We start from the raw sequence: 19,950 nt of genomic DNA, 5'->3' as shown, positions 1-19,950 counted from the left end.
TGCAAAGTCATCTGAATCATAAAAGTGGATATTAAGGATTTTTGACAAAGAAAAAATCTAACAAATTATAGAGAATAATCTGTCACTCTAAAAGTCAGTTTTCACCATTTATTTCATCTTCCTCTTTTCCTTCAGAATCGTACTCCGATTTGGACACTATTTTGAGGTTGTGTGCCCAAAGCTGTGCTCACAAACTGATTCTTTGATCCCAAATAAAAATGTACTTTACCAGTTAAGGGTCTCTAACAGCTGATTTAATTGGTCTCTTTCTATTCTTATCACTTTCTTTAAATTTCATTCTTCTTTTGAAATGTGGAGAAGCTTTAGGGGAATATCCAACGGAAAACTGATCTGCTTTCTACAGTTTCTTCCTGGAGTATATCTTTAATTATAGCATTGTATTTTATATACTTGCAGAATGCTTTTTATCTCTTTGCATCTACTGTGTTTTTATTTCAGCCTTTTGCCTCTTTGCTTTTTTTGTAATCGGGCTACATCTTGACATACCGAACTGTTTTCCGCAAGTATTCTAGCGCCTACAGATCTTTTCTGCAGTCTGCTCTTGATACTCAAAATTGTTCTTTTGTTTCTCCGATCCTCGTTGCTGCCAAGATTTCCAAGTAGAATGTCTTATTAGTCAACAGCATCACATGACTAGACCCAGTTCCCCCCCACCCCCTGCGACCCTCCCCCGCCCAGCGCCCCATTCAAACTCCAAGGACACACCGCAGCACAGTAAAATGCCTGGGTCGGGGTCGTACGCTTTAAAACAAAACCTGCCGACTTCTGTTCGATTCTCGAAGTAAAGCAGATAACTGACAGGCCAGCGTCGGCTTCCATTGGGCACTACGTATGAACTGACGTAGTCACACACAATGGACGACCTCAATCCTGAATCCGATATGACATTTCAAAACTGTGGCTCATGACCATTCCGAGCATTATCAAGACAATGTAACAAACGGTCACCGGACTTTTTTAAAGGAACAAAAGGCAGAGTGCGGGGAGGGTAGTAAGGCAAGTCATGCACCGCGAAACGCCACGTCTGCGCCTTATCAGTGCGCTGACATCCTACAGTCCGCCGGGTCACACAAGCCCCCATCCCGCGGTAGGCTTGTCCCATCCCGGTCCCGAGCGCTTCCCGAGCGGAGGCCCGCGGGCCTGGCAGGGGATGCGGAGGCTTCTGGGAAACGGAGTCCGGCGGCGTCCCAGGCCCGAGGGGTTTGACGTAGCGCCGGGCGCGGGCGGGGTCCGCTCCTCCACCGGAAGTGGCCGCTGAAGCTGCTGTCGGTGTGACAGGGGCTGGACGCTGGGGACGGCTGGACGCTTTGGCTCCCTTCGCTAGGTTCGGTGACTGTCCAGCGCCTCCGGACCGGGCCTGGGAGCTCCAGATCGCGGGGGTGGGAGGGAAGCCCAGGTATCACCATGGCAACCGCTGGCCTTCGGGCAGCGTGACGTCACCTTGCTGCCTACGTAGGAACTGGCCTCTGCAGGAGGGAGCTGGGGAGTCCTCGAAGGGGACGCCCCCCAGCCTCCTCGGTGCCGGGAGGATCCGCCCTGATCCCCGGGAGCGCTTTGTTCTTTTGTTCCCGTCTGAGGCTGGGCCCCGGCCGCTCCGCCCCGTCTGTCCACCTTGTCCACCTTCCAGTCTCCGCACCGCAACAGGTGTGTCTTCCCGTGGCCCAGGCGCATGCAGGTGATGGCCCGGTCGTGGGCGCTGCGGGCCGGACCCTCGGCTGGGCATCCACGGCCTTTTGAACTGGGACTGAAGCAGAGCACTGCATCACCACTCAGATTTTGTTCAGCGGAAACGCCAGATGCCTGCCGGGAGCTTGGGAGCACTGAGCCTTTCCTGGGTCTCTAGGGTGTGATGCAAAACTCAGCGGTGATAGGGTGACAGATGCGACTGACCCCATCTATGTCTTTTAGGGCGGCCAGCGGCAGCGTGTGGCAGGTTCCTTACTGGACGCTCAAGACTCAGACCGAAGTTCCAGCTGCCTGGAAGGACGTTGCCTGGGCGACCCGTAGTGTGCAGGTTCCAGAGGCGTGGCATGAACTGAGATGGAAGGTAGGGGGTCGGCTGGGCAGAGGGGGCGGCCGGCGCAAAAGAACAGTCAGACTGGCAGGTGAACGATGGAAGGAGGGAGCCCTGTGCCTATGTTGGGGAAAAGAAACCGAGTTACAGCATGGAGACGCACTCTCAACTTACCGGAAAAATTTCCTGGATCCAGGAGAGAAAGTAAATTCACAAAGTCTGTGATTCCCACATGCCTTCTGCTTAGAAAATATTGGAACGATAATGATGCAGGGAGGGAAAATACTGGTTAAGATAAGTATCAGTTTTGAAATCTAAATGGTTCTTTGTCAAAAGCCTGTTCCCAAAAACGCGTGGCATGAACTCTCCACTTTGGATGTACACAATGTCCTTGTCTGCTCTCTGTTTAGTTCCTTATAACTTTGGTGCTGATCTTAATTCTTAGTTCCCCAAAGCAAGAGACAGCTCTTACACTGCTAAACCTAGAGGTCCCGCCCCCAGGATAGCACAGCTGCTATGGCCCCTCCGTCCCTGCCAGGAGTGACCCCTGAGCACAGGCAGATGTACACCCTCCCCCCCCAAAAAAATTATCATAGCTTGTAGTCATCATTTTTGTTGTAGTTTTTGTTTTGGGGTTATACCAGTGATGTTCAGGGGTTACTCCGTTAGACCTGGTGCTGCTGGGGGACCGGAAGCAGGTGCAAGGCAAGTGCCCTCCCCTGTACTATCGCTCGGACCCCTCCTATTCACATATTGTTTTCTAAGCCAAAGAACCTGCATTCCTTTGGTGGGTTCTGAAATGCATCTCCTTGTCTCATGGCAGCATATTCTTAGAATTCACTGCCTCGGGGCTGGGGAGACAGTTCAGGGGATTAGACTCCTGACCAGCGCGGGGACCAGGTCCTCTGAGCTCTGGGAGTGGCCCCCAAAAAAAAAACAAAAATGCACGACCAAAAACTACACAGTTCTATAGTTGTGCTTTGAAAAATGCCTAAAGTTATGATGTACTCTTAAAAAATGTAAGTTATACTTCTATTTCTCGGTATCAGATGGTATCTGCTTTTTAAAAAAAATCAATGATATTATACTTTATTTCGAGGAGCTTTGGGGCCGCATCCGCCGTGCTTGGAAGTTGCTCCTGGCTCCGTGCTTCTAGGTCCTGGTGGTGCTATTGCCCTGCAAGAGCCTTCACCCACGTACTACCTCTTCAGCCCCCAATACTGTACTTTAAACTGTGTATCTTACATTAATTTCAGTAAACTAGATTTGTTCTTTTCTTTCATAATGAAACTGTGCTGTTTTGTGTTTGCTTTTTGACCACAGCCAGCAATGCTCAGGAGTTACTCCTGGCTCTGCAATCAGAGATCACTCCTAGAGTGCTTGAGGGACTGTGGGGGATGCCGGGGACTGAACTTTGGTTGGCCAAGTGCCAGCAAGCACCCTACCTGCTGTACTATCCTTCTGGCCCCTGAAACTGTGTTTTCTCCTTGATATTGAAGGCATACGATTTTATGCACTGTACTGCTGAGCCACGGCCCTGGCACTTAATCTTTTTTTCTTTTTTTGGCAGGGGGTGGGCAGAGGGCATGCATACCTGGTGGTGTGGGGGGTACATGTGCCAGGTATTGAACCCTGGCCTTACAAAGCATGCACTCCACCCACTGAGATATCTCTCCCTGTGTAAGAGTCTTGTTTCTTTCTGTTAGTGTGTTTTGTGTTGCAGTTTGTTTCAGCTGTGTTCAGGGCTTACTTCAGGGTCTGCCCTCAGATTTTACTCCTGGCAGTACTCAGGGGACCAAATGGGATGCTGGACATCAAACCCCCATGCAGGACAAATGCCTCCCCCTGTACTCAGGCGCCTGAGGTTGTTTGTTTCTGTTTTGGAGCCAGAGGGCTGTGCTAAGGGCTTCGTCCTGGCTCTGAGCTCAGAGTCACTCCTGGTAGGCTTGGGGGGAACATACGGGGTGACAGGGATCGAACCGCACCCCATCAGTCAAGTGCCTTACCCATTGTACCATGTCTCTGGGCCCTGGGTTCTTAACATTAAAGTATTTATGTAGGTTTATGCTTTACCATGGTTTTGCCTGGTAAATTCTTTTTTCAGTTTAAGATACAAAGTATGGTGGAGTTCATGCCCAATTCAATCAGCTTAATCAATGGCTGAATAAATAGCAGTACTCCTACATTTAAAAAAAATACGAAGTATCTTATTTCTTACAAAGTATCTTAATTCTCATCCTTTTTAAGATACTCTCACTGTCACTGTCCTCCCATTATTCATCGATTTGCTGTCCTCCCGTTGTTCACTGATTTGCTCAAGCGGGCCCAGTAACATTGTGAGACTTCTTGTTACTGTGTTTGGCATATCAATATTAAATACGTCACGGGTAGCTTGGTAGCTTGCCGGGCTCTCAGAGCGGGACGGAGGAATCGAACTCAGGTCGGCCGCGGTTGGCCGCCTCGGCCAGTGGGCGTTGTGTGCAAGGCAAATGCTCTACCTGCTGTGCTATAGCTCCATCCCTTTAAGATACAAAATATCTTATTCCTTACAATTGCATATATACTATTACCTTAAAGTCAAAAGTTTAATTTAACAGATCAACTACTGGGCCAGGGAGGTGGTCAAGGGCTGAAGAGCAGGCTGCCAGCATGTACCCAGCACGGCCTCCAAGCGCCATATGGAAACAAATCGAAGTAATCCTCTCACAATATCACCCAAAATAGAAAGTAGGAACATGATCTATATGAATGTGCAGAATTGCTAAGGAAAATTGTTGAGATACAATCAACCAATAATTCTGCTGGCGGTAAAGCTGTCCAACGTGATGATCTGGCTACGTACGTATTTCAAAATGATTCACAATAATACATGTCACCTCACATATTTGCTGGATATGTGTATAGGGATGGAAGAACACTTGAGACTGACTCTCTTAGCAACTCTCAGGTATGTAACAGAGAATTAACAATAACCAGCATGTTGTACATTAGATCCCAGGGTACCTTCCTACCTCCTGGAAAAGACTATCCTACTCATTGTTTCTAAGCACTCAACCTTTTATAATTCAATATATAAGTGAGATCTTTCTGTAACTGTCTTTCTCTGTCTTACTGCGCTTAGCATACTGGTCTCCAGAACCATCAATGTTGTCATAAATGATAGAATTTCCTTTAGATGACTGAATAATCGGTTATGTATAAACACAAACACCCAGTGTTAGGAATGCAAATTTATAAAGCCACTATGGGACAACAATATGGAAATTAAGAAATTTAAAAATAGGGATGGGGATGTGGCTTAGCCATGGACCCTGAGTTTGATTCCTGATGCCACACACAGAAATTAAAGGGTCGAAGAGGTAGCTTAAGGGTTATAGGTGCATGCCTTGCAAATAGCCCCCTCTGGGTCAATCCCTGGTCCTCTGAGCATCTCTGGGTACAGCCCCAGAGGTTCCCAAGCTCTCAGGTGTGGCCCAGGTAATCATTGGAACTACATGGGCTTGAATAGCATCAGTCATGATACTGAACTGCTAGCCTGACTGGCAGAGAATTGTTGGGAGACTCCCCTCTCCCCAAATTAAAATCAAACTATTATATGACTGCCCTGTCCTGCTTCAGCTATGTATCTAAAGAAAATTAAGTCACTATTTCAGAGAGGTAACTGTTTTGCAGTGTTAGTCACAGTGCCAAACCATGCAAACCTAAATTATTTCCATTCATCAAGTTAATAAATGTGTATGTGCTGGGTCAAGAGCTAGAGTATAGCAAGTAGCGCGTTTGCCCTTCACACAGCCAAACTGGGTTTGATCCCCGACATCCCGTAAGGTTCCCTGAGTACTGCCAGAAATAACCCCTGAGGACTGCTGGGTGTGACCCCAAAACAAAACAAAAAATGTATGTATATATAATTTCTTGGGCTGGAGCGATAGCACAGCAGGTTCGATTCCTCCATCCCTCTCGGAGAGCCAGGCAAGCTACCGATAGTATCCAGCCTGCACACAGAGCCTGGTAAGCTCCCCATGGTGTATTCGATATGCCAAAAACAGTAACAACAAGTCTCACACTGGAGATGTTGCTGGTGCCTGCTTGAGCAAATCGACGAACAACGGGAGGACAGTGCTACAGTGCTATATAGTTTCTTAGTAGCATAAATTTATGTACATTCCCATCATCGGTGAACAGCAGTTCCTTTGTCCAACAACCTCACCAACACTTCCCTTTTTGATAATCTTTTAACTGGTATGAGAGGTGATACCATTTGGGTGTGCTTTTATCTGATTAGTGATGTTGGGGACTTTTACATGTACCTAAGGCCGTTTGTCTGTCTTTAGAAAGACTTTTTCTTTCAGTTCCTGTGCCCATCTGTTTGTTTCTTTAAATATTAAGTTACTCCTTATCATATTTACAAATATTTTCTCCCATTCTGTAGGTTATGTCATTTTTCTTTCTCTTTTTTTAAGCTCTTCAGACCTTTTAGTTAGATGTAGCGCAGCTGGTTGATTTTTGCTTTTTATTGCTTGTGCTTTTGCAACTATTTTGAAAAAAATAATTATTATCAAAATCAGTGTCAGGGAGCTTTTTCCTCTTTTTCTTCAGGAGTTTTATAGGCTTTAGTGTTTTGTTTTGTTCTTTCATAGTGCCCAAGGCTCAAATCTAGGAATGCACACACACAAGGCATGTGCTCTATCTGAGCCCTATCCCCAGCCCAGGAGTTTTACAATTTTGAATATTAATCCATTTCATTAATTTTTATGACTAGTAAGAGTCTTATACTTGTGCATATAATTAACTTTTTATCCCTTTGAGTATTGTTGGTGCCTTTGTCAGTATTAATTTATTCAAGGGTTTACTTTGGGTTTTTGTCTATTTTTGTCTGTGTGCCCTTTCTGCATCTGTTGAGATGAATGTTTATCATATATTAATATGATAATGTACGCCTTCTTGAGTCTGGTATAAGCAGACTTATAGGCATAGACAATCCTATTGGGTATAGGATCCTTTTGGGTTTAGCTTGCTGAATTTAGCTTGCTAATATTCTCTTTAGAATTTTTGTATCTGTATCTATCAGAGATATTGGCCTGTAGTTTGCTTGTATCTTTATTTTGCTTTGGTATCAGGATGATGCTGATCTTGGGAAACGAGTTTATGAGTTTTCACTCTTTTTCAATATTTTGGAAGAGTTTAAGAAGAACTGGTGTTGTTTCCGATTGCAGTGTTTTGAGTCTACCAGTGAAATCATTTTTGTCTTTGTTAGTCGTTTTATTTACTGATTCATTCCCCTTTTTTGTGGTAATCATGGTAAATATTAATTATGGTAAATTACTGTTTTTAAAAATTTAATTCCATTTGCTGTATTCCATTTGTTTATATTAATCTTACAATCCTTTGATTTTTGTTTCTTGGTTATCTAAAGTTTGTTTTTTCTTTTATGTTCATTTTTTGTTTTATGGTCCCTTAAAATCTTAGGAGTCATGACTGAAGGGCCAGAGAGAAAGTACCACATGTAGGTGCTTACTTGTATGAGGCCGATTGTGGCACCGAATCCTGTTCCCCAACACTGCCAGGAATGATCCCTGAGTTATGGGGGGGGGGGAAGGTGGCGATGTCCACATCAGGTGGTGCTTTGGGGCTATGCTTCGCTTGCTTCCAGTGGTTCTTGGGGGACCATGTGTTGCTAAGGACCAAAACCCCCACCCCAAAGCATGTACCCTAGCTTTTTAAGCCACCTCCCCAGCCTCTATGTTGGTTTCTGTTATTTGAAATCAAAAGCACCTTACCTAAAACATTTATCTTGATTCTATTTTCCTAAAGTCTAACATATATGTCTGCTCATATACATTTCCCTTTATTATTAAAAACTCTAAGATAACATCTTCATTTTTTCCTTCAGATTTCTGTTTTCTCATCAAAATAAAGTCAAAATAGTTTCCTTAATCCTCCCTCTCCCAGGCTTTCATGAGAAAAATTATTCTGAAAAGATTATCTCCCTAAGAGTAAAAGAGTAAAATTTGTATCATGATCACGATCACCCTGTTGTTTGTCGATTGCCTCGAGCAGGCCCCAGTAACATCTCCTTCGTCCTAGACCTGAGATATTTAAAAGCGCCATATTCAAGGCTCTTTCAGGATTAGGAGAATGAGACCCTTCATTGTTACTGGTATTTGGCATATTGGGTACGCCACGGGGAGTTTGCCAGACTCTGCCATGTGGGCAGGTTACATTCGGTAGCCTGCCAGGTTGTTTATATATATAAAATTAGTATATATATATATATATATATATATATATATAGAGAGAGAGAGAGAGAGAGAGAGAGAGAGAGATAGATAGCACAGCGGGTAGGGCATTTGCCTTGCATGCGGTCAACCCGGGCGACCCGGGTTCAATTCCTCCGCCCCTCTTGGAGAGCCCGGCAAGCTACTGAGAGTATTTCGCTCACACGGCAAAGCCTAGCAAGCTCCCCATGAGGTATTCGATATGCCAAACACAGTAACAAGTCTCATGATGGAGATGTTACTGGGCCCGCTCAAGCAAATGGATGAACAACAGGACAGTGATAGTACATATATTATATATATATATGTTACATAAAGTACACAGATTTTAAGTGTATACCCTAGGACTCTACCTTGGTACATTAAGTAACAGTGTAACTCCACACACAAAGAATCAGATTTTGTTTTCTTTTTTGGTCCAGGCTCAGCAGTGTTCAGGGCTTACTCCTGGCTCTGTGCTCAGGGATCGCTTCTGCCTGCACATCTGTGGACTGTGTGCAAGGCAAGCGCCCTACCCACTGCACTATCACTGCCCAGAATCAAGTTTTTAAAGCTCCTGAGTCTTTCTCAGGCGTCTGCTCCTTCAGTCACCATCTAGATAGGCAGCTTCTATTCTAATTTCATCCAATCTGTCAGTTTTGCTGATCTGAATGCACTATAAATGGAGTCAGATAAAAGATATTCTTTCATGTCTGGCTTATTTTCATTTTTGGTCTAGAGTTTTTGAGGAACATTCATGTTTGACAAGTTTTAATATATATTGTGTAATACTAATTCTGTGGAAATATCATGTATGATAATGTCATAAATATCTAATTTTCCCACTGACAGACACTGGGACAGTTTGGGGATACTAATACAGATCCTATGAACAGTCTTGTACAAGTGTTTGGGGGGATGTAGGCCTCATTTTTCTTTTTAAAAATTTTTTGGTTTTTGGGAAACACCCAGCAGTACTCAGGGTTTACTCCTGGTTCTGCACTCAGGGATCATTGCCAGTGAGCTCCAGGGACTACAGATGATGTGGCTCGAACACAAGTCGGCTGAGTTCAGGGCAAGTGCCGTACTCACTGAACTGTCACCCCAGTCCTAAACCTTATTTCTGTGGTTATGCAGAGGAATGAAACTGCTGATTCACTACAAGGGCATATGTTTAGTCTTGGTGCACACTGCCAAATAATTTTCCTAAGTTATTGGTAAGTTTACACCCCCACAGCAGTGTACGAAACTCCCAACTGCTCTACATTCTTGCCAACAGTTGGTATTGACCCTGTCTACTTAAATTAAATTTTCTGGTGGGCGTGTAGGATCAGTGAAATGTCACTGTGATATTTATTTAGCACTAATAGAAAGTTTCAAAGAAAGGTTTGTGAAGTCTTTTGTAATCTATTCATATTTTATTTGTAGCAGAGAAGGCAGAAATATTTTACATGACAATGAGGAACATAAAGTGAGTTGTATGATTCATGTAATTCTTAAGTATGTAGGAGAAAAACTATGAATCTTAATTTTTTTTTTTTTTGGTGGAGGGAGGGTGGGATTCACACCCAGCAGTGCTCAGGAATCATCTCTGGTAGTTCTCAAGGAGCCATATACGGTGCCAGAGATTGAACTGGGATCCGCCATGTGCAAGGCAAGTGCCTTAGCCCCTGTACCATAAATCTTCAAGTAGTGTTTCATATCCTGAGCCTACTGATGAAAGCACAGGGCCTTCATTCATTGGTTTCTTTTTTCTTTGGTTCTGAAAGTAAAGCAAATGGCCTAATTCCTTGTATTGTCATATAAAAAAAGTAGATTCCTCAGATTTCCTAGGATGAGATTCATATGGTTTCTTATTCCTGCCCTAGATCTGTCCTCTCCCAAGTCAGCCCATCTCCAGGAGGGACACCAGTCAGCCAGTTTTCAGGTAAGCTGGTTTCTTGAATGCCACTTTGGTCCTTGGTTTAGGACTGTGCATTGTTTTGCTGTTGGGCATGTGCATGCGAAATGTAGTATTGGCAATTTATTGTGACATTCTGGGTTCCCATCTGCCTGGCCACCATCTAGTCTCTAGCTCAGCTCTCCATCTTAACAAATATCTTCACTATTTCCCACCACTGGCGGTACTCAGGAGCTATGCAGTGCCAGAATGGACTGAACTCAGGGCCCATACATGTAGGCATGTGCTGTACTACTTAAACACTCTCACAGCCCACTAAAGTAGTTTTTGTTTCTGCTTTTTTGAAACAGTCACTTGGTATCAGTCTTTGACTTATATTCAGGCACCAAATTTAAGCTTATTTGGTTCTAAATCCTTTTTTTAAAAAAAGTCCCATAATAGACTCTTCAGCCTTTGTCAGAAACAGTTAAAATACCTGCAATTGTGGATTCTTTCTGATCTTAATTTTAAAAAAATTCTTGGAGGGGGGAACATCCAGCAATACTGAGGGGCAACTCTGAGTTCAGTGCTTGGGGAATGATGTGGTGTTGGTGATGTGACCCAGGCCTTCTATAATGGAAACACGTGTTCCGGCCTGTTGGGTGCTAGCTCTCCAAGACACAGTCTCTCAGAGATGTTAGGCGAGTTCAGAATAGACAGTCTAAGGTCACTCATTCCCTGTGACTGAGGTGCAAGCCATTTCGGCTTGAATCCAGTGCCACGAGCACCATTACTGTTCTCTGAATCCTTTTGCACCATTACTGTTCCCTGATACTTTCCATGGCTGCCACAGTCTTCATAAACCTGCTCACTGGTTCTTTCCAGAATACTCAAGAGGAACCTCTAACTCTGACTGTTTTCCCTGTATAGTTTTCTCTCCTATAGTATTTCCCTGGGAATTCCAGTCACCTTGATTTCCCCAAACTCTCATCATTCTCTCTTAGTTCAGGAACCTTACCAGGCAGTGTCCTGGTTCCCTATCCCAGCATGTCAGCCTGGAAACTGAAGGCAGTAAGATGAAGAGCTTCACCTCATTTGTCTGAAATAGGATTCATCCCGCAACTATATCCAGATTTTCATGTATCATTTTTAAAATTTGATTTTAGGAATTATTGTTTCATATATTTTGTTCAGTGCGGGGGGATGGCGCCGGCTTTTTCAGGAGGCGGCCACGATGCACCCCTCCCCTCCCATGTGGACCAATGCGGCAGCAGCGTCATGGGTGGCAGGAATAGGGCTTTCGGCTTGCCCGACAGGCTGGCAATCTCGGGGTCCTGGGCTTCGTAGGACTTGACCAAGCGGGCAAATTTAAGGACACCTTCCCCATCACAGCTGAAACCTTACACTTTGATGACCTCCCGCTGGATCTGTGTGACCACTGACAGCACGAATTGCAGCATCTTGCCCATGTCATTGCACGCGTTGTCTCGGGCCTCGTCCATGCACACGGCGTTTTCTGGGATGGAGAACGCCTGGATCACCTCGGCCAGGACCACCTAGTCTGCTTGGTGCTCAGGGCCACAGGAGGGACCATGGCAGATGCCATGGGGGTGACAAAGGCTGCACCGCACACGTGGGGGCACCGAAGAAATGATCAGGAAGAAAGGATCAGCCAGACCAGCAGAGGCAAAAGGGAAGCTGCATCAGCTCTGGCCGGAAGCGCCTTGTCATAACCCCGGCTCCCCAACTCCTGAGACGAAACGCTCCCAGATGCATTAACTGTATAGAGTAGGCGGAGTACCCATAACGCAGGGTATATGTCCCTAAACTACACCCAGTTAGACTGAGTGACTCTATTGCTAGGAACCGTGTGCGTTAGGAGGGGGCTTTCTGGTAGACACCAGAAAGCCTGCTAGACAAATTCTAAAAGAGCTGTAGCTCTTCGATCCTCTGCCTGCTCCCAGCAGCCTGGCAGACCTCCACTACCTCCACTACCTCCACTACCCAGCCGCCCCCACACTCCAGGATGCTTTTTGAATCGCTTTGCGGCCGCGTAACACATCATAAAACACTCAATATAAGATTACCGCACCATATTTGATGGGTTTAAATATGGTTTTAACCATGGGAACACCTGCAAGGACGATTAGAGGCCACCCTAAAAGCCTCTATCCCTCTGAGAGCCTGGCAAGCTACCGAGAGTGTCCCACCCGCATGGCAGAGCCTGGCAAGCTATCCATGGTGTATTTGACATGCCAAAACCAGTAAATACAATGGGTCTCATTCCCCTGATCCTGAAGGAGCCGCCAATACGGCAGCATTGAGAAGGATGAGAAAGGAGAGGCTGATAAGATCTCAGAGCCAAACTAGGCTGCCAAAACGAAGGAGGACAAAAATGACTGTCTGTACTTTCAAGGGACGTATGCTAGCATCGGATGAATCCATCGAGGACCTGATGGTGCAAGCACAAAAGATCAAGTATGGCATCTTTGGTCTGACTGAGACAAGAAGGCATCAATCACATCATGCTGTTTTTGACACTGGAGAAGAACTGTGCCTCAGAACATGCGACAAAAGAGGTGTTGGAGGTTTCGGTGTCCTTGTCAATACAAATTTGGCCATAAACATTGATTCATTCAAATGCCTAACAACCTGAATTGGACGATTACACTGAATAGATGTGGCTCACTGCTGGCTGTTTCTATCTTCATTGTCTATGCACCAACATCCAATTATGATGAAGGAGAAATTGAGAAGTTCTACATGGAACTGGAGAAGTTCTATAAAGAAGACCACACCTTCTAAAGATCATCGTCGGTGATTTTAATGCCAAGATAGGACCGAGAAGATCAGCTGAAGAACTCCACATTGGGACCCATGGCCTAGAATGGAACGAACAGGGTGAGAGACTGTCTGAGTTCATCATGTCGACCAAGACCATTCATGGTAACTCACAATTCCAGAAGGCCGAATCTAAATGTTGGACATGGGAGCCTCCCGGTGGACAGTTCCACAATGAAATTGACCACATCATATTCAATCGATGGTTTTGCCTGACCCATGTCGCTGTTGTCCCAAAATTCCAAACGGGATTGGACCACCATCTCCTTCATGCAAAATTCTACTTCACAGAGCGGGGAGAAAGGGCTGCAAAGTTTAAGAAGAGAACTCCCAGAACGACCACCAACTGGGAGCTCTTTGGCACAGGGAAGATGCCATCATTGACAATACCGACGAGGAATACGATCGACTGGTTCAGCACCTCTATGATTGTGCAAAGAATGCTGAGAGAGAGAGAGAGAGAGAGAGCCACAAAAAGACGCCTGTCTTTGAAAACTCTTGAGCTCATTCACCAACGTGGCTTGGCGCAAGCCTCAGGCAACCACAAGCGAATGTCCGAGCTCACAAAGCAGTGCAGAGAAGCGATAAAGGAAGACCAAGAAGAGAGAAGAACAGCAGTTCTGGCAGGTGCGGCAGAAGCTCAGAAAAGCATTCACAGTGCCCGCCTGTCCTTTGCCAACAAGACCAAGATGACTACCCTCCAACATCCTGATGGATCTATCACATCTTCCAGAAGGACAATGGAGATGATTATCCATGACTTCTACTCGGATCTCTCCGATAGCCACGTCCACCTGCCCACATACCAAATTCCGCAGGATGGATATGTCATTCCCAACGTTCTCCCTTCCAAAATCCGACACACCATTTCATCGGTAAAGAAGTGAACAGCACCCGGCCAAGACAGGTCAGACCTGAACACCTGAAGAACCTGCCGTCAGTACTCATCAGTACACTGGCTTGGCTCTTCACACGCTACCTGTCTGAATGCAAGGTTCCATCCCAATGGAAAACCAGCAGGACTCTACTACTGTACAAGAAGAGAGACATCCACAATATTGGCAACTATCGCCTGATCTGCCTGTTGTCTGTCATCTACAAGCTGTTCACTTGAGTCATCCTGAATAGGACTGGCAGAAAACTAGATGAAGGACAACCATGCGAGCAAGCCAGTTTCTGAAAAGGATTCAGCACAATCAGCCATATCCAAATGATCACCAAGCTCACTGAGGTTTCTCAGGAGTTCAAGATGCCGTTCTGTCTAATGTTCATTGATTTAAAGAAGGCCTTTGATTCTGTTGAGACTGAAGCGGTCATTGAAGCCCTGGCCAAACAGGGCGTTCATACTCAATGCATCAGGATCCTCCGTGAGCTGTATTGCAGATTCACTACCAGGATCTCACCATTCTACAAAGAAGCAATCATTGATGTCAAGAGAGGGGTTCGGCAGGGTGATACCATTTCACCGAAACTCTTCAGTGCCACCCTCAAGAACATCATGCGACAACTGGAATGGGAAGGAATAGGAGTGAAGATAGAAGGTCGGCAACTACACCACCTCCGCTTCGCTGATGACATCATTCTAATAACACCAAACATCCGTCAAGCGGCACAAATGCTGGCCGACTTGGACTGTGAGTGTGGAAAGGTTGGACTACACAAAGACAATGTTTATGAGAAACAGTCTCGTTCCTGACGTTCCATTCACTCTCAACAGGACAAACATCTCCGAATGCAACGGTTATGTATACCTAGGTCGAGAAGTCAACATGACGAATGACCTGGCACCCAAGTTGTGCAGGACGAAGAGAGCCACTTGGAACACCTTCAAGAGCATCGAAGAAATAGCTAAGAGGATGAAGAATCCCCAGCTCCAGACACATCTCTTTGATTCCACTGTTCTTCTTGTATTAACATACGCCTCAGAGACCTGGGCCCTACGAAAACAGGATGAGAACGCTATTCAGGTCTACCAAAGAGGAATCGAAAGAGCTATGCTTGGAGTATCACGCTTCACTCAAGTGAGAGAAAGAATCAGAGTTCCGGCCTCTGTTGACGGTCAAGAATCAAGGATGTGGGTTGGAGCAATAGCACAGTGAGTAGGGTGTTTGCCTTGCACACGGTCGACCTGGGTTCGATCCCCAGCATCCCATATGGCACCCCAAGCACCACCAGGTATAATTCCTGAGTGCAGAGCCACGAATAACCCCTGAGCATTGCTGGGTGTGACCCCCCCAAAAAAAAATCAAGGACGCTGTCTCATTTGCCAAGGTGTCGAAAATCAGTTGGGCTGGACATGTAATGAGATTTGGAGACGACCCTTGGACTAGAGTCATTACCGACTGAATTCCACGGGACGTCAAAAGATCGTGTGGCTGCCCACCTATGAGATGGTCAGACTTCTTCCTCAAGACCCTGAATGATTGGTTTGAAGCTGTTCCTAGAATGAGCAGACAGCATTGGGCTACACTAGCATGCGACAAAAATGAATGGAGACATTGTTGGCGCCCGCTCGAGCAGACTGATGAGTAATGGGACGTCAAGTGATCAAGTGATTTTTTTTTCAGAAATTTTTGTTGTTTTTTTTTTCTTGGGGTTACAGTCAGCTGTGCTCAGGGCTTACTTCTGGTTCTATGCTTGGGATCACTCCTGGCCCGGGTCATGGAACTGTTTGTGATGCCAGGGATTGAAAATGGGTCGGCCACATGCAGGGCAAACAGGCCACCCACTGTATTATCTCTCCAGCTCGATACTGAACACTTTTTTTTCTCCACCTTGAACAATTCTTATTAGAATATTCAAATCTGTGAGTGATGCCATTTTACATCTCTTTGACAACAGAGGAAACATTAGAATCACTTTTTAGAGCTCAAAGCTTGTTTCACTTCTTTTAGCACTGCTAACTTCTTCCCTTCTCTAGGTAAATGTTTTGTGACTGAGCAGAAATATGTTTGGTGTTTCAGGGATCAGTGACCTTCAAGGATGTAATAGTGGACTTTACCCAGGAAGAATGGAAACAGTTGGATCCTGGACAGAGAGATTTGTTTAGAGATGTGACATTAGAAAATTATACACACCTTGTCTCTATAGGTAAAGACTTCTCAATTCAGTATCTGGGAGTGTAGCAAATTCTTGTATGCTTATTCAGTTAAGGATTCAAAGATACTTAAATTTTGAAAAATATGTTATGATTACTATAGTCTATTAGCACTTTGATCTAATGATTTTTCTTAGTCAAGTTCCCAAATTGTTGTGATTTTGTCTTGGGATTTTTAACAATCCTGTTTATGATTTTAAAAAAAAATTGTTTTCTTTCTGGGCTACACCAGGCAGTATTCAGGGCTTACTCCTGGCTCTGCACTCAGTGATCACTGCTGGTAGGCTCAGGAGATCATGTGGGATACCAGGAATTGGACCTGGTCAGCAGTGTATAAGGTATATAAGGCAAGTGCCCTGCCCACTGTATTACTACTCCAGTCCATGTGAAATTTTTAACATTTAAGTTAAAATTGTCCCACATTTTTTCCTCTAAAGAGAAAATAGACTCTAACATGGCATTTTCCCATTACTGAGACTGTGTTCTTCTGCCCCTCTGAACAGGACTCCAAGTTTCCAAACCTGATGTGATTTCACAGTTAGAACAAGGAACAGAGCCTTGGATTGAGGAGTCAAGCTTTCCAGTGATTGCATTTGGAGGTACGTAATGGGCAACGCACAGATGAGTGTCCTAACATTAAGCCTGACTGGAAATTTCCTATGCAGAATGTAGACACGCTTGCTTCTCTTTAAAATATCTCCTGGCTGGAAAAGGAGGGTATCGTGCTGAATGAAGTCAGCCAGAAAGAGACTAGACAGAGAGAGAATGACCTCTCTTATGTGGGATATAAAGAAACACAGTATGGAAATCACAAATGGTCAAAGAGAAAAGAACCTGAGAATTGGTTTATGACCTGGGCCTGACTTGCGCAGGGTGGGAGAGGCCAGGGGGATTAGTTGGGAGGGGATACTTTGGCGGAGGCTGTGGTGCTGCAGCATGTTCACATGACATGTAGTCGCTGGCGGTACCGTAACCCTATAGAGCTCTAGCCAAACAAAAAGGAAGTATCCCCTGTAGAGAAATGGAAAGCCATTATCATTCTCCTTCGCTACTTCCAACTTTCTCCCCAAATCAGAGGGTAATTTTTAAAGTTTCCAGAATGTTCTAACAGCTTTATATTTAGTTTCATTAGGTCGCTCCCACAATAGCAGATTTCCCTCACCTCTTCATTCAGTAGACACTGATGTTTTCTTTTTCTTCCAGACTGGGAGAAAGGATCAGGAAACAATGTGTCAGTTCCACAGCTCAACACTGCTGAAGTAGAGACATCTCCAGAGGCAATAGCAGAAAAACCCAAAAGGGATGATCCTGGCTGTTCCAACTTCTTAGCTACTTGGGAATCTGACAGCAATCAAGAGAGGCAACAGAAAACCCCCCAGACACTGCCCAGGGAAGTCAAAACAACAGAAATGACAGTGTCCACCTGTGAAAGAGGCCCTGAAAATAACCCTGAAAACAGCATCAGTATGAGTTCAAACCTTGGGACACAGCAAGAAAAACCAGCAGAAAATACCTCTACTAAAACCAGAGTCAAAAAGAATCCAGTTAAAAAAGAGAAAACTTGTAAGTGCAATGAATGCGGGAAAGCTTTCAGTTACTGCTCAGCTCTTATTCGCCATCAGAGAACACACACTGGAGAAAAGCCCTACAAATGCAACGAGTGTGAAAAAGCCTTCAGCCGGAGTGAAAACCTGATAAACCACCAAAGAATTCATACTGGAGACAAACCATATAAATGTGATCAGTGTGGAAAAGGCTTCATTGAAGGTCCATCTCTTATTCAACATCAAAGAATTCACACAGGAGAAAAACCCTATAAATGTGACGAATGCGGGAAAGCCTTTAGTCAGAGAACCCACCTTGTTCAGCATCAAAGAATTCATACTGGTGAGAAACCATACACTTGTAATGAGTGTGGAAAAGCCTTTAGCCAGCGAGGCCATTTCATGGAACACCAGAAAATTCATACAGGAGAAAAGCCTTTCAAATGCGAAGAATGTGATAAAACATTCACGAGGAGCACACACCTCACTCAACACCAAAAAATTCATACTGGAGAAAAGACCTATAAATGTAACGAATGTGGGAAGGCCTTCAATGGGCCCTCAACATTCATCCGTCATCACATGATTCACACTGGTGAGAAACCATATGAATGCAATGAGTGTGGGAAAGCCTTCAGTCAGCACTCGAACCTCACTCAACATCAGAAAACACACACTGGGGAGAAACCCTACGATTGTGCTGAATGTGGAAAATCTTTTAGTTACTGGTCATCCCTTGCCCAGCATCTAAAAATTCACACTGGAGAAAAGCCTTACAAATGCAATGAGTGTGGAAAGGCCTTCAGTTACTGCTCGTCCCTTACACAGCACCGGAGAATTCACACCAGAGAAAAGCCTTTTGAGTGCAGTGAATGTGGAAAGGCCTTCAGCTATCTCTCCAACCTTAACCAGCACCAGAAAACTCATTCCCAGGAGAAAGCCTATGAATGTAAGGAATGTGGGAAAGCCTTTATTCGGAGTTCGTCTCTGGCTAAGCATGAAAGAATTCACACCGGTGAGAAGCCCTACCAGTGCCATGAATGTGGGAAAACCTTCAGTTATAGCTCATCTCTTATTCAACACAGGAAAATACATACCGGAGAAAGACCGTACAAGTGTAATGAATGCGGGAGAGCCTTCAATCAGAACATACACCTGACACAACATAAGAGAATCCACACAGGAGCAAAGCCGTATGAATGTGCCGAATGTGGCAAAGCCTTTCGACACTGCTCATCTCTGGCTCAACATCAAAAAACTCACACAGAAGAAAAGCCCTTCCAGTGTAATAAGTGTGAGAAGACTTTTAGTCAGAGCTCCCATCTGACGCAGCATCAGCGAATTCACACTGGAGAGAAACCCTATAAATGTGATGAGTGTGACAAAACATTCAGCCGAAGTACTCATCTGACTGAACATCAGAACACTCACACGGGAGAGAAACCTTATAACTGCACTGAGTGCAGGAAGACTTTCAGCCAGAGCACTTATCTCATTCAGCATCAGCGAATTCATTCAGGAGAGAAGCCTTTTGGCTGTAGTGATTGTGGAAAAGCTTTCAGATACCGATCTGCTCTCACTAAACACCAGAGGCTGCATCCAGAGCTTTCTAAGAACATCCTAAATGGAGGGGATACATTACTCTAATATGTCTTTCTTAAGTACTGAAGAATCAGAGTGGAGGAACTGCTTTCCATTTTGATAGTGTGGAACGGAAAGTACACTGGGCTGAACTAATTCAATTACACTGTTAAATAATTTTGTTCTATTGGAAAACTCAAGAATTATGCTTCAATTTCCTCTGTGAAATGAGGGTTTAGTGAAGATTATTTTAAAGGTTTAGAGTTTTATATTCAGTTTTGTATATTCACAATATATTCCAAATAGGATTATTATACACTGGCATTTTGCTGTGTTGCATCTATAGTGTGCATGCATGTTTTGCCCATAGGAAACATCTATGCTTCAGTAACTAGGTGGGATGGGGGTTGTCTATTATGTTCCTGTTCTAATACTGAAGTAAAGTACTTGGTTCCTAATTTTAAAAAACAAACACACTCCAAATTAATGATTCGCTAACATATGGCTTAACTGAGTACAAATATTAAAACCCTTTCTCTTCTATTATGTCTTAACATTTTCTAAGAATTTATTGTAACTACCTCTGCATTTTGAACAGTGTTCCTTAAATCTGAGGGTTTACCTTAAACCTAGATGCACAATGGAATCACTTAAGAGGCTTTATAAAGTTCTACTGCTAAAACTACACACACAGATTTTAATTCAGTTGGCCTAGGGAG

General features: G+C 44.6%; 2 protein-coding genes and 1 non-coding gene across 3 annotated transcripts in view; 1 reads left to right on the top strand and 2 right to left on the bottom strand.

Annotated features, from left to right (window-relative positions):
* The window catches only part of LOC130040153 (uncharacterized), a 249,284-nt gene that overhangs the window by 131,554 nt on the left and 97,780 nt on the right, over nucleotides 1–19,950 (bottom strand). The window lies entirely within an intron of this gene.
* ZNF184 (zinc finger protein 184) lies at nucleotides 1,965–19,772 on the top strand. The gene is made up of 5 exons (XM_056132332.1): nucleotides 1,965–2,068; nucleotides 10,158–10,216; nucleotides 15,973–16,099; nucleotides 16,610–16,705; nucleotides 17,310–19,772. The coding sequence occupies exons 1-5, from the start codon at nucleotides 2,062–2,064 to the stop codon at nucleotides 19,295–19,297; spliced, it is 2,277 nt and encodes a 758-aa protein (XP_055988307.1). The 5' UTR covers nucleotides 1,965–2,061; the 3' UTR covers nucleotides 19,298–19,772.
* On the bottom strand, nucleotides 12,050–12,111 carry LOC130040532 (U7 small nuclear RNA). Its single transcript, XR_008795012.1, has one exon. It is a non-coding gene; the product is annotated as a U7 small nuclear RNA (small nuclear RNA).

The sequence above is a fragment of the Sorex fumeus genome, unplaced genomic scaffold (genome assembly GCF_029834395.1).
Source record: "Sorex fumeus unplaced genomic scaffold, SorFum_2.1 ptg000094l, whole genome shotgun sequence".
Classification (NCBI taxonomy): Eukaryota; Metazoa; Chordata; class Mammalia; order Eulipotyphla; family Soricidae; genus Sorex; species Sorex fumeus.
The sequence above is the reverse complement of the archived record's forward strand: the minus strand, read 5'-3'. Positions and strand labels throughout refer to the sequence as shown.

Coding starts and splice junctions, on each gene's coding strand:
- ZNF184 (XM_056132332.1), top strand. Junction 10,217..15,972: donor ACCAGTCAGCCAGTTTTCAG/GTAAGCTGGTTT, acceptor TTGGTGTTTCAG/GGATCAGTGACCTTCAAGGA. Junction 16,100..16,609: donor TACACACCTTGTCTCTATAG/GTAAAGACTTCT, acceptor CCCTCTGAACAG/GACTCCAAGTTTCCAAACCT.